The sequence below is a fragment of the Plectropomus leopardus genome, chromosome 8, assembly GCF_008729295.1.
Source record: "Plectropomus leopardus isolate mb chromosome 8, YSFRI_Pleo_2.0, whole genome shotgun sequence".
Classification (NCBI taxonomy): domain Eukaryota; kingdom Metazoa; phylum Chordata; class Actinopteri; order Perciformes; family Serranidae; genus Plectropomus; species Plectropomus leopardus.
Genome location: NC_056470.1, coordinates 11,699,460 through 11,712,257, shown reverse-complemented (window position 1 = coordinate 11,712,257; position 12,798 = coordinate 11,699,460). Strand labels below are relative to the sequence as shown.

Sequence of the window (12,798 nt, the reverse complement as noted above, 5' to 3'; positions counted from 1 at the left end):
AATAGTTACTGTTACCAAATACACTTTACTTGATGTTGAAATAATGACTCATCTGTAGGAACGTGCTTCCAAGTGCGCCTTGTTTGGAGAGTCTGTTGTGCGTAAAAGAGGGACAGCTCACTTGAAGCGCCACTGCGCTCTCTCTCTCTCTCTCTCTCTCTCTCTCTCTCTCTGCTGTAAAGGCGTGGTGTGTCAGACTTCAGTTTGGCAGCTGTTGGAAGTGTACTGAACGATCGAGTCACCTCATCAGCCCGAGTAGAGAAGCAGTCACTCCGCAGTGGACACCCATCTGCTCGACCCTTTTTACGCACCGGGGGAACTAACTGAAATCGCTCATGTTGGCATTGTGAGAACAAAGATCCAGCACAATTTCTTCCCACTAAATTCTCCTGGAATATTCTGATTTGACTGTTGGCAACACATTTTGTTAAATTATCAGTGAAAAGCCGGAGGACATCTCCAGAGAAAGATGAAGGGATGTACACCTTTCTTCAAGATGACTCTTTTTGCACTACTTGTCGCCGCCGTGTCAGCGACCAAGTTGAATGTACCGCGACTGAGACTGTCATACAAAGGTAATTAAGTGATCTATCTATCTATCTATCCTCGCGCAGCTGCTCTCTATTCCATTTTTTTGTGCACGCGCATGCCCTACAGGTGGCATTAATTGGTCATTGGCATTAATCTGCAGTCTTCCCTGTCATTCCCGCAGATGTCTGTTTTTTACTGCGATTATTTGAACTTCACACCCACGTGGTAACGAATCAATGTGGTTTTTCAATTAATCTCAGAATAATTATTCTCCACGAGGTGGTCCGCGCTGGAAGCGTTCAGTTCGGGTCGATGTTTTGGCTACTGTTCTGGGAGTTTTGTGTGTTTTAGGAAGTACGCACACGTTAATTTGCTGGTTTCCACGTTGAAACCGCTCTGCAGTGCTGGCGGGGTGTCCAGCCAGAGGAGATTTTGGCTGAGGTTCATGTCTCTGCGGTGGGATACACCGGGCTGCGATCTTCTCACTGTAAAGGTTTATGAGGAGCGGCAACCGCAACGGAAATACCTTGGAAGGATGTTGCATAATTATCGTTTATGATGCGGTATACTTTTAGCATTATGCCATTAGGTTTAAAAGACTACAGATAGCTGCATTTAGTCTGTTAAGCTTCAGACTGTCCAGATCGTGATGATAACCATAAATGTTCAAAAAGTCGTTTCTACCTTAAGACCCAAATTGGGTTGGATTAAACTGATTTTATTAGTATTAAACAGATATATTTGCTGCTCACATGCTGAGTATTAAATAGTTTAATATATATTAATAAGACTGCCATGTGCAGTATTTCTTGGCCAGTTCTTTCTCTACCCTCTCTAATCTGAACCCTGTTGTTGGATATGACTCACACTGGTTTAATGATAATGAGGCTGTAAAGATAGACACCTGTGTGTGTGTGTGTGTGTGTGTGCTTAAGTGCTGTTGACTGTGTTGTTGCCAGACTGTGCTCATTGTTTCGTTTCACTCAGGCCGGAGCAAGTCTGCAATCATCATCAGCGATAGATATCACTCAGGATTTCCTCCTCATGTTTTCAGGAGAAAAGTCACCATCTGAATTTACTGGTCTTCCTGTTGGCTACACTGGAAATACTGTGTGTGCGTGTGTGTGTGTTTGTGTGTGTGTGTTTGGAGGGGGGTAGAGACTGAAAAAGAAATGATAGAGAACAACTGCAAAAGGACAGAATGCATATTGAGGTTATGGGGTAACAGATGAGAAATATGGATACAGAAAGAAATAGGTTTTGCATACTTTTTGTACCTTTTCAGAGAACAAATTCAACATTTTAGTTTGTTGAGTTACATTTATTCTGTGTTGTGGGTTGTAATTAAATAAACATTGAGGCCTGCTGTGAGGTGCCATATTGCAGTTTGATTATCAGTTGTGCAACAAGGTCAGTTCGGTTTGACGGAACGTGACAAACTTTGCATTTTCTCTTCTGTTCACTCAACTTTGAATATATAGTTTTGTCACTGTATTATTGTGATAGTCAGTCTTTATTGCTCCACGATAATATAAAACAAAAATCAAGTGGATTTTGATAAGTTTTAAATAATTTGGGTGAAAAGATTTTTGATGTATGACCTTTGCCATACCATAGAGTTTACTGAATTACTGTTTTTGGTGGCTATATATAAAAGATATTATTCAGGAAATCCGGCAGCACAATTGAGGCAAAGATGCTGAGCGGAGAGAACCTGTTATTGAACACACAAAGCCATGCCCTGAAAAAACACTTTAAGTGGAAAAAGCAGCGCCCAAGATTGTGAGTCACTGCACTTTACTGATGTAGAGCAACTTTTTCAAAGCATCACATCCATTTTCACTTTGGCCTAGCAATAAACAGCACCTTTTATAACCAGTTTTTCTTCATCACTTAAACAACTCAACTTGCATTTTGTGAGCATTATGGGGAGTGTGGGAAGAAACTCTGTCTATAAGATTCTCATTAGTGACCAACCAGTTTCTTGCTTCCTGTTGAGATGACCTTAAATTTGACCCCCGAGTTTGCCCTATTTTACATAATTCCCCCTTCGACTCAGGTCTCTCATTTCTTTGCTTGACTTTTAAATTGTTCCTTGTGTCTCCGTGTGTCTCATCTTCTCTCTCTTAAGTCTAATTCCTCTGTCTGACTTCAATGTTCTTTCTTTCCCTTCTTGTTTGTGTGTCTCTTCCTTCATCGCTCCCTCTTTCATTATAACTCGGGGAAGCCCAGAGGGTGTTTGTATTCCCAGGAGGATGTGGAGGTAATTTGGCGACAGGAAAAGCTGTCATTATCTCATTTCAATCAATTAGTGGGTAGAAGTTCAAGCAGGAAGAAGGCCATTTTACCTCCGAACTATTAAAGTATGGCAGTATCCCAGTCAGCATTGATTTAGTTATTTGCAGATAAAAATGCATTTAGGAAAAATGATATATCATATACTAAGCTTTTTGATATATCATATACTAAGCTTTTCACAGGTATTTAAATGACTATATTTAAATGTTGGATACATACATGTTGGATTCACTCATTTAAAGGCTAAAATGTTCAAACAAACCAAGACATAACTTAAACACCTAAAATGCTTCTGACCTGCAAATAACCACATTTTATTTTTTATATTATTTATTTTCTCTTCCTTCTTAATCATTTATATGACATTGTATTTATCTGGCATTAATATGTTTATCCCAGTTCATATATTTTTTAAATCCTAATTTGCAATTCAAACTTCCAACAACAATTGTGTGTGTGTGTCGGTGTGTGTGTGTGTGTGTGTGTGTGTTTATGTGTGTGTCTTACGGGGGGTGACATTGAGGCGTCGAGGTATGTGAGATGTGTGTGTGGTTGGCTGCACTCCCAGCCCTCTGCCAAGCATCTATACCCACCTCCCATCATGCATCTCTCTCTGCCTTTCTCTATCTGTCTCTGTATGTCTTTCATTTGTCTTTCTCTTTCTTCAATCTGCTGCCTTCATTTATTCATTTGAATTCCCTCTCTCACACTCGCACAAACACACACTGACTTAAGAGACGCACACTCTGTCTAATACAATATTCACTTTGTCTCGCCAAAGGCAGGGGGGCACTTGAAAACACCAACGCACACATCAGCGTCCTATTTTGATCAGATTGCATTAGTTTTCAGAGTGAAGGGTTCTGTTTGTTTTCGCTTACAGCCTGTGAATTAATGAGTTTGTTTTCTCAGTCGGCGTTGCCCAGATGCTTACACACAGACGGGTGTTAGTTGTTCTTAGGCGGAGCGGGGTAATCTGTCACCGGGAGTCTGTTGGAGACTTCGGAGCTGCTGAAATGTAGGGCGTCTCCCATCCTTTCATCTTTCAGCTCTTTTCCTTTCTTTCTTTTCTCTTTTTCATCCATCACTCCCTTGCTGCTCAGTGTAATAGCTTGATCATTGCTGCCTTCCTCTCTCCTGCTTTTCCCTGAGTTCAGTATAAGTGCTCCCAGGCCTCTGGACTGATCTAAAACCGTGCAAAAGAAAGAAAAAGAGGAAAGAAAAGAGAGAACTTGAAAGTTTTAGTAGCCAAGCCAATTGGCTTGTCAGGCACATGTTTTTTTTTTACTAGGGTGTATTTAAGCTTCAGCTCTGAAAAATTTTGGAAAAAAATAGAGTTTTAGAGGTTTTAGTGTTTTAGTAATAGTTGACGTGTTTAAATTTCAAATGTTTGTGTAACTTCTGAACATATAGTCTTGGGGTTTTCTGCCCGCAGGCTCAGTAACCAATATTGAAAGTTTACAGTACAGGAACAATAGTCCAAATAGTTTAATAAAAGGAAGAAAAAGGAATGTTAAGAGACAGTCTGAAAATAAAAACCTGGTCCAGGTGAAAGCTGTAATCCTTTATTGATTTCAGCTGTTCACTTTAGTGCTGGAGACAAGTATTTAAAAAATTGAAACAGTTTGATAAGGTCTTAAAGCTTTTAGGCAAAAAGAAAAGGCATCTTAATGTTAGCAATGTGTTTCTAAGTTTTTTCTCACGCAAGTCTGTGTCCCAAACTTATCCACTGGGATACCCTTATAATGCTGTTTATGTTTGGCTTTGTTTGTCTTTTATGTAAGTCTTTTGCTCGGTATAGAAATAGAATATAGACTGCTTCATTCTGGTTGGTGAGATGGTATGTATTATGGAAGATATAATAGTTTAAAAGTTGTATGTTCCATGATTGCAATGGATAATACAGGTGCAAAGAAGCACTAATCTTAGGAATTTGGGGAGTATTTTTCTGGTAATATCCCAACAAAAGGTCAAATTAAGAATGAGTTTTTCATTCATGCGAATGTGTTAAAAAGGTTGCAGGGGGCTGAAGCTGATTCCAGCTGACATTGGACGAAAGGGTGTAGTACGCCATGGACAGGTCACCAGTCAATCACAGGGCCGACACATTCATACAGACAACATTCACAAACACATTCACATCCACTGGCAATTTAAATTCACCTTAAGACGGAAAGAACATGAAAACTCTTCATAAAAAGCCTTCTTGCTGTGAGGTGAGGGTGCAAACCGCTGTTCCACCCCACGCTTGCAAACCTCAAGACCTCAAAATTAGGGAGGATTCTTCACTGCGACAGCATTATTAAGTTATACACTCTTTATTTTACTCATAAACAAGTAAGAACAAATACTGAATAATTTCTCTCCCTAATGTGGGCTTACAAGAATGTCTGGTATAAACAAATACACATTCATTTTATTTACTCGCATTCATTAATGTCGTTCCATTTCATTCATTTTTGCCCCTGCCTCTTGCAGAGTCTGTATGCACTACCATCATTAATTCAATGCTTGTTGCAGTTATGCTTTGCAGCCTGTTGAGCCATCCTTGATGGAACGAAGGTGTGGGCCGGACCTTTGCGCAGGGAAGGAGTGAGCACAGAGTTGTGTTGTCCATCCTCATTCTATTTTCTATGAACAGTGGCCATGGGCGCTAACAAGGCAGGCGCCAGTAGCTCTCTTCCGGGGTCACGTGACATGCATTGTGTAGCCATACAAATGTCAGTTAACAGCCAACTTCAAGGGTCAGGGGTGTCAAGAGGCTCTAAATCGGGAAAAATATGGGAAAAATGTGACACCAGGAGGACACTAGGAAAGGGCAGTGAACAAAAGGAGTCTCCCGGGAAAATCAGGAGGGTTGCCAAGTAATGTGCCACCATTCGCTCATTGATCAGCACGGCTCTCTGATCAGACTGGGATCTGTGGCTTCTGGAGGCCAAGTGGGCAAGTGAGCTTTTCGTCTTATTTTTTGGGCCATTCCTGAACAATTTTTGTTATGTGGCATAGCGCATTGTCCTGCTCAGGGGGCCACTGCCATCAGGGAGTGATGTTGCCATGACGGGGCATTCTTGGTCTGTAACACTGTTTGAGTGGGTGGTGCACGTCAGCTGGTATCCACATGAATGCCAAGACCTAAAGTTTCCCGTCAGAACATTTAAATAATTTTAATAAGATGATTAATGATACTCTTCATCTGTTAGCGGTTTTAATGTTTTGACTGATCCATGTAGACTCTAGCTGGTATATGGTGTTAATACATGTGATTTTTTTCAACATAGCATAAAATTAGCTGGTATACATCTGCTTGGATTTAACCGTAAAGTAAGAGGCAACACTCTGATTACTGTTACACAGTTTATTTTTTACTACTCCTGTGAGAGACTGGGCATGGTATGAATTGGATAATCCATTCGGACCTATAGGGCTAAGAGTAAAAACAGGTCACATCCAGGGAGTAATTTTTTATCACCAAAAAATATTGACAGCGCATGTTACTGTACTTCAGTATTATGCTTTGAATATAAAAACATAACCTAAAACATGGATTTGTCTACTTAATTTGGAGACTGGCCTAATAGACGTCCAGATTGTATTGGTATATTTGATGAAATATTATTATCTCAAGACTGGTCATATACAGAAAATATATTTACTCAGTCTTTTATATATAATAGCCAACATACTGTAATGGAAGCGGCACAGCAGTGCTTTGTCCGGTTCATGAAAATCACCCATATTTAGTTTGGAGGCTAGAGAGACACCATAGAGAGGTTTTCTGTTCGGTATGTGGACCTGCTGACAGAAGAAACACACTACATGTTTCTGACTCCGGGGGCATGATGTGAAGGGTGAAGAGTGGTGTATGTGAGAAAAAAAGAGAAAGGCACAATGAGTATGTTGAATGTGTGTAGGCGTTTTTGATCCGTAGAGAATTTTGTGTGTGTATGTTTGGGTATTACTGAGAAGGATGTAAACGTGTGTGTGAAGAAAAAGAGATGAGTTGCCACTGATGTAGAAACCTACATACTGAAATCGTGTGTGTGTGTGTGTGTGTGTGTGTGTGTGTGTGTATGTGTATGTGTATGTGTTTGAAGATGACTGTGTGTGATTGTGTGTCAAAAAGAGAGAGATTAATTGCATCTGATGGAGACATCTGTGTGTCTCAAAGTGTCACTTGTGTGTCATGTCAACAGCATCTCTCATGTGACGACCCTCAGATAGCAGCCTGGCCAGATCAGAGAACACACAGATGGGGGAATTAGTCGGGGGATACAGAACTCAGAGTCAATGTGTGAGAGACGTGGAGCTGGAAAAAGGATTGAGATAGGGCCAGATCAGAGAGCACAGATGGAGAGGAAGCTGGGGTGAGAAGAAGAAAAGGTGCCTGTGATGTTTGAGGGAAAAGAAAAATGATGCTGTGGGTGAGAGAAAAAAAGGAAAAAGTAAAAAAAAAAAATAAAGAGGGAATAGTGCATTCACACATCAGAAAGCCAGAAGGACATCCAAGATAAGAAAACTTTAAGAAAGAAATCCTTTATAAACACTGTAGATGAAAACATCTGTCCTTGATTGTTTCTCTTTGCTGAACCACATGTGTCATGCCGATAAAGAATAACCCCACCGCTGACTGTTCCTATTGTTTTGCCTGATTGTGAAAGAAAATTGCATTATAGGAAGACTGAAGTTCATTTCTCGGCAGAACAAATTTGAAATGAACCAGGAACATGTTGGTAGTTCAAGTGTTTTGTCTTCATCAACATAAAGCATGCGAATCATAAAATACTGTGGATGCAGAAAGTACATGTTCATTACTAGCTGGCAGCATTAAAATCATAGAACTGGACACTTGTCATCAGTTTACCCAACATTCTTAAGCAGCTGGTAGGGTATATTGAACAGGTAACCATAGCAACAGTACTTCCGCTTTGCTCTTCATTAATAGTCAACGGTCAGTGCTGAAGCTGATCTAATCATGGAATAAATGAACAATAAAATCTGGATGTTTATTTAATAAGCTATATTTTCTGCCTCAGGTAAATGGCCAGCAGTAGTTAGCAATTTGGTAGCCATTATTGGCAGCAGAAGATGACCTCTTGTACTTTTGAATGGTTTACAAACTTGTTTAACATCTGGACGAAGGCAGCAACAAAATATATTTTGAAAAATCAACACCGTTGTAAGTGTACACTATGTGTGAATACTTTCACTGCTTTACTTTGCCGTCAGACATGATGGCAAAGTCAAACTCATCCATGCTCTCCTTAGAGCCACCAAACTCCACTGATATGTAATTTTACCTCACTAAACATGGAAGCTGCTGGTCTACCACTGCCCTGATGCAATAGTTTGTGCCATTGTGTGACTTTGGTAAGATTTTCAACTAGAAACACACACAACAGCCGCACAAAAAGCTGGAGCACTATGAAAGAAGATGCTGGGTGTGGTATTATTTCTCTAGTTGGCCACATGTGGCCACATGATGCTCTCTGCTAATAGTAAAAAATGAAAAGAGACAATGGCGCTCAGAAACAAAAAAGCTATGTAGACACAGGTCCTAATAATGATCTGTTTAGTCATAGCGTAGGTTTTTTTCCAACTGATGAAAAGTTGTTCCAAATAGTTCTCAGCAAATGCATATTTACTCCTGCTTGAGAAATATTTGCTAAAAACTACAATGTCCAGATGTTTAGGCAATTTTAGCCATTTAAGCTTTAAGCCTTTAAGTGCCACAGACAAGGTAGAGAAATTGGAAAGTATTGAGACTATCTCATTGTTTAGGTCTTTTATTGACAGTTGTCAGCAGCCCTGTCCCTTAACATGTTCAGCCATAACTAGCACCTATTAAAAGTTTTGTAGTTTTACATAGTCCAAATACATCTTAAAGATATAGCTAAACTCTTGTACAAAGTATAATTATAAAGGTAGACTGCATCTGGCCCGCTAGCTACCCCAGGGAGATAAGTCTAACCCCCCCCACCATGTCCCCTAAAGTCCAAGGATAGACTGATAAACACCCTGCTGAATTCAAACAGCTTAGCTTTGCTGAAAAACATGTCCAGAGAAACAGTGCATTGATACCCCTTAGAGGTCAGTGCACACAGGCCTCTGAAATGCCTGAACCAGGACTGCACTGTGAATTAAAACATGTGCCCCTAATGCTGGCATGAATCAACGGGTTGAAGGGTGAATGGAAGAGGGGAATATCCGTGAAAGAGAAGAAACATCAATGAATTTCTAAGCCCGGTGAAAGAAAAGGACAGGGGGAGATAGAGGGAAGTAATGAATAAGAGATGTTTGAATGTGGAGAGAAAACAAATGATGTGTCCGTGAAAGAGTAAATGTAAAAGAAATGGAGGAAAAGGATGAATGAAGAGAGGAAAAAGCGAGCATTAGACAGAGATGGAAATACAGATGAAAAGAGGTCATGGCACCGTGGTGGAGAGAGATTAATGGATGGAAAGAAAGACAGAGAGGCTACGAAAATGAAAAGGAAAGGAAAAGAGCGGAGGGTGAAAGAGTAGAGCGAAAGATAACCAAGATGGAAGAATGACAGATAGATAGATAAAAGGAAGAGAGGCTAACCTGAAGGCTGAAAGACACTGGTCTCTTTGAGAAGCAAAGGTTGAGGGTTCAAGTCCCAACAATGTGGCTTTGACCATCTGTCATGTAGATTACATAGTACTCCACTTACACACAGGAGTTATATGGGACGTGTGTGTGTGTGTGTGTGTGTGTGTGTGTGTGTGTTTGTTGTGCACATAATGGGAGTATCCTGTATCTCTTTCCTTTGTGAAGTCTGTATGTCTGTTCACTCTTGGTGGACTAGCATGTCCATGTTTAAGAATAGACGTGTGTATGTGTGTGTGTGTGTGTGTGTGTGTGTGTGTGTGTGTGTGTGTGCGCATGTGTGTTAGTACACATACGTGCATGTATGTGTACTAAGAGACCTGCCAAAACCGATATTCGTTGTTTTAACATGAGCAACACAAATCACTGCAGTGGACATTCACCAAGGGGGGGTTCAAGTCCTTAAAAACATTTACTCTAAATTCTTAACAAACTGCCACGCCTATAAGAATGATCATGCACACGCACACGCACACGCACACACACACACACACACACACAGACACACCACACACACACACACATATATGTTCAGTCCTTCCTGCTGACCCGCCCACCCTCTGTGCTGGTACTGTGTAGGATTTTTTTTTTTGATGGCAGCACCTTTGAAATTGCGCTTAAGGCATATTTTTTACCACTTGTTGGGGTGTTTTGGTGTGCCTGTAGTTCACAATATAGGCAGAAAAATAAAGGTTACAATATTGTAAACCTAGTTCTGTTAGCACATATGAAGCCCATATGTATGGATAATACACTCCTCCAATCATGTGCATGATTTTGCCTACTGGAATTTTCATAAACATTGCCAGCCAATCAGGACATGCCTACCTGAATACATATGCATCCTATAGCATATATGAGCTGTGTGATGGTATCTGCTATTCTACACTCTGCATCTGAGGGGGTCCATGGACGATCACTGAAGCTGAGGAGAAAAAGGATAGCTGATGTTGTCAATCCTGTTATGCAGATGTCAGCGGACAAATGCATGCTTTTGATTGGAGGAGAGTATTACCCATTGAGTCCAGTGGAGCCTGTTTTAGATAGAACCATTAAAACTTGGTAAAGGTAAGGAGAAGATCATGGTCATGGTTAAACAAGAAACAGGACTAAGGTTATACACAGACATAGTTCCTGGTCTCTTGCCAAAAAAGCATTTGGATGATATGACACCATCTTTATTGAAAACAAGCGTAAATGTAGTTTCAATATGAAATTCATTATATAGTACAAGACCATCTGCTGTACATGTCAACCCCAAGCCTTTAATACTTTCAACAAATCACAGTCTCACAATAACACCTTATGAAAACTTTGTGTTCAGTTGGACTAATGTTGAACTTGGCCTCCTCCTGTACATCGCCGTCCGCCAAGTGCACGCTGGGTCGCTGTGTTGGAATGACAGATGCCTTGCCAGTGTTTTATAGTAAGACTTATTATTCCAACTTGAGAAAGAAACATCTCTTCACTACCTTCTGTCTGTGAGATACAGCTCTGCTCGTGTGTTTTTTTTTTGACTGCAGACATTAAAGAATCACCAGGCATTACATACACAGTAGTACAGCTGGACTTTCCTGCAGAGCAGCAAGCACACAAAAGAAAGAAAAACAGAAAGAAAAAACTACTAGGATGATTAAACACACACACATGAACACATGCAAAGACAAATAGGGTTCTTCTCGTCTTCCCATGTCCCATGTGGTACCATTTGGCACTTTGGCTCAGAACCAATACAAAGTGATAAAGAAACAGGCCAGAGGTGATGGGAACCCTCTTTAAAGTATGATGGGAGACATTACATGTCCCACACACAGAAATGCTGCTCCTGCTGCCGCCAAAACCCCCCAAAATCAATTAGTTCCACTGAAGCTGCTGATGAGAAGAGCTGAGTACAGGGACTCTACTGTTGTCTGATGTATCTATTAGACAGCAACTGACAAACAAAATCACACACAAACATCACTGTTAAGTGATACCAGAAGAAAGGCTCTGTTCAGAGTTTGCGTTCTCGGGTGCATCTGTTTGTTTTTATGTTAAAAGAGTACAGCCTAATGTGTATTGCAACCAGTTGTCTTACTGGCCCCCGCTGTCTTTACTTAACATGCTGCAGAATGGATACTGTGTATATATTTAATTTCATTACCAACCATGAAAATGTTGAGACGGCTGATATTTACTTGCCTTTTTAAGGCTGTGTGTGTGTGTGTGAGTCATCATGGCAAAATGTGGTGTGCAAGACACCTACTGCGGGAACTACAAAAGAAGCCGTTTTGAGTATTTTAGCCAGACAGATTTTGTCAACGCAATAGCGTTGCAACCATGCAAGATACACCGACAAAACTTTACAGGTGTGTTATTGAGATCAAACTTTGAAGATGGGTATGGTATGAGAAAGGTAGCTGCATGCAGGAGGGTAGTAGGAAAGGGGCTATTGGCCCTCAATTTGACATGCCTGGCCCACGTTTTATTTAAATTGAGATTTCTTTGTACAGTGGCTGGTGTGATCCTGATTCAAGATGGTCTGTGTTTTATTTTCAAATTAATCTAGAATGTTTTGTCTTTTTAAAAGATCTTGAAAAATGTGCTGTAAGTGTAGTAAGATAACTTCATGCTGTTTTAATATTTATGTATTTTTAATTTTTTTTTTTTTTTCTAATATACAGAAGCTTCTTTCTAGAATTTAAAACATTAAAGTTTGTAATGTAAATCAGTTACAAATAGTTAACTACTGGGCTGTTTTTCCTCTTTTTTAATACCACACATAAAACAGATTGCGTTTGCGCTACATTTGTTGATGATAATGCAGCTATTTATCTTTATGTCTGTGATACAGAAAGGTTTATGTTCATTAGTTCAGTTTTTGGCTTAGTGACATTAAATGTTTCATGAAATAACTAAGCCGGCAATCAATATGTCCAAAAAAACAAATTAAAAATTAATAATTTAATTTTATAGTAAGAAAAAAGAAAAGTTTAGACTAAGCTGTATAGACCGTACAAAACTGCATATGTGCTTGCGCTTTGCTGCATTCACTTAACAAAGTATGAGTAGCAGAAGACAGAGAATTTTATAGCGAGCTGGAGGTCTCAGATGAGGTGTTGAGGGAGTGAGGGATGAGAGTAAAACTAAAGTTTAAAAAGAGACCGAGGGAAGGAAATAGCATTGGTATTTTTTCAGAGAGTCTCAGTAGGAATGATGAATTAAAACTGGGTAAGAACAAGAAGACTTGAGAAGGGAGGGTAACAGATTTCTGAGGTTAAGGAGGAAGGATGAGATTATGAAAGGAAAACAGCAGGGATGAGGGGGAAGGACAGAGGAAAGCTTTGGATAAAAGAAGTGGAG

At 40.1% G+C, this 12,798-nt stretch overlaps 1 protein-coding gene across 2 annotated transcripts in view; it reads left to right on the top strand.

Moving 5' to 3' along the window:
* The first annotated feature begins 222 nt into the window (after positions 1-222).
* The window catches only part of sema3bl (sema domain, immunoglobulin domain (Ig), short basic domain, secreted, (semaphorin) 3bl), a 75,174-nt gene continuing 62,598 nt past the window's right edge, over positions 223-12,798 (top strand). For both annotated transcript variants that reach the window (XM_042491430.1, XM_042491429.1), the window contains exon 1: positions 223-575. In XM_042491430.1, coding sequence (XP_042347364.1) covers positions 470-575 — 106 coding nt within the window. In that variant the 5' untranslated portion in view covers positions 223-469. The remainder of the gene's footprint in view (positions 576-12,798) is intronic.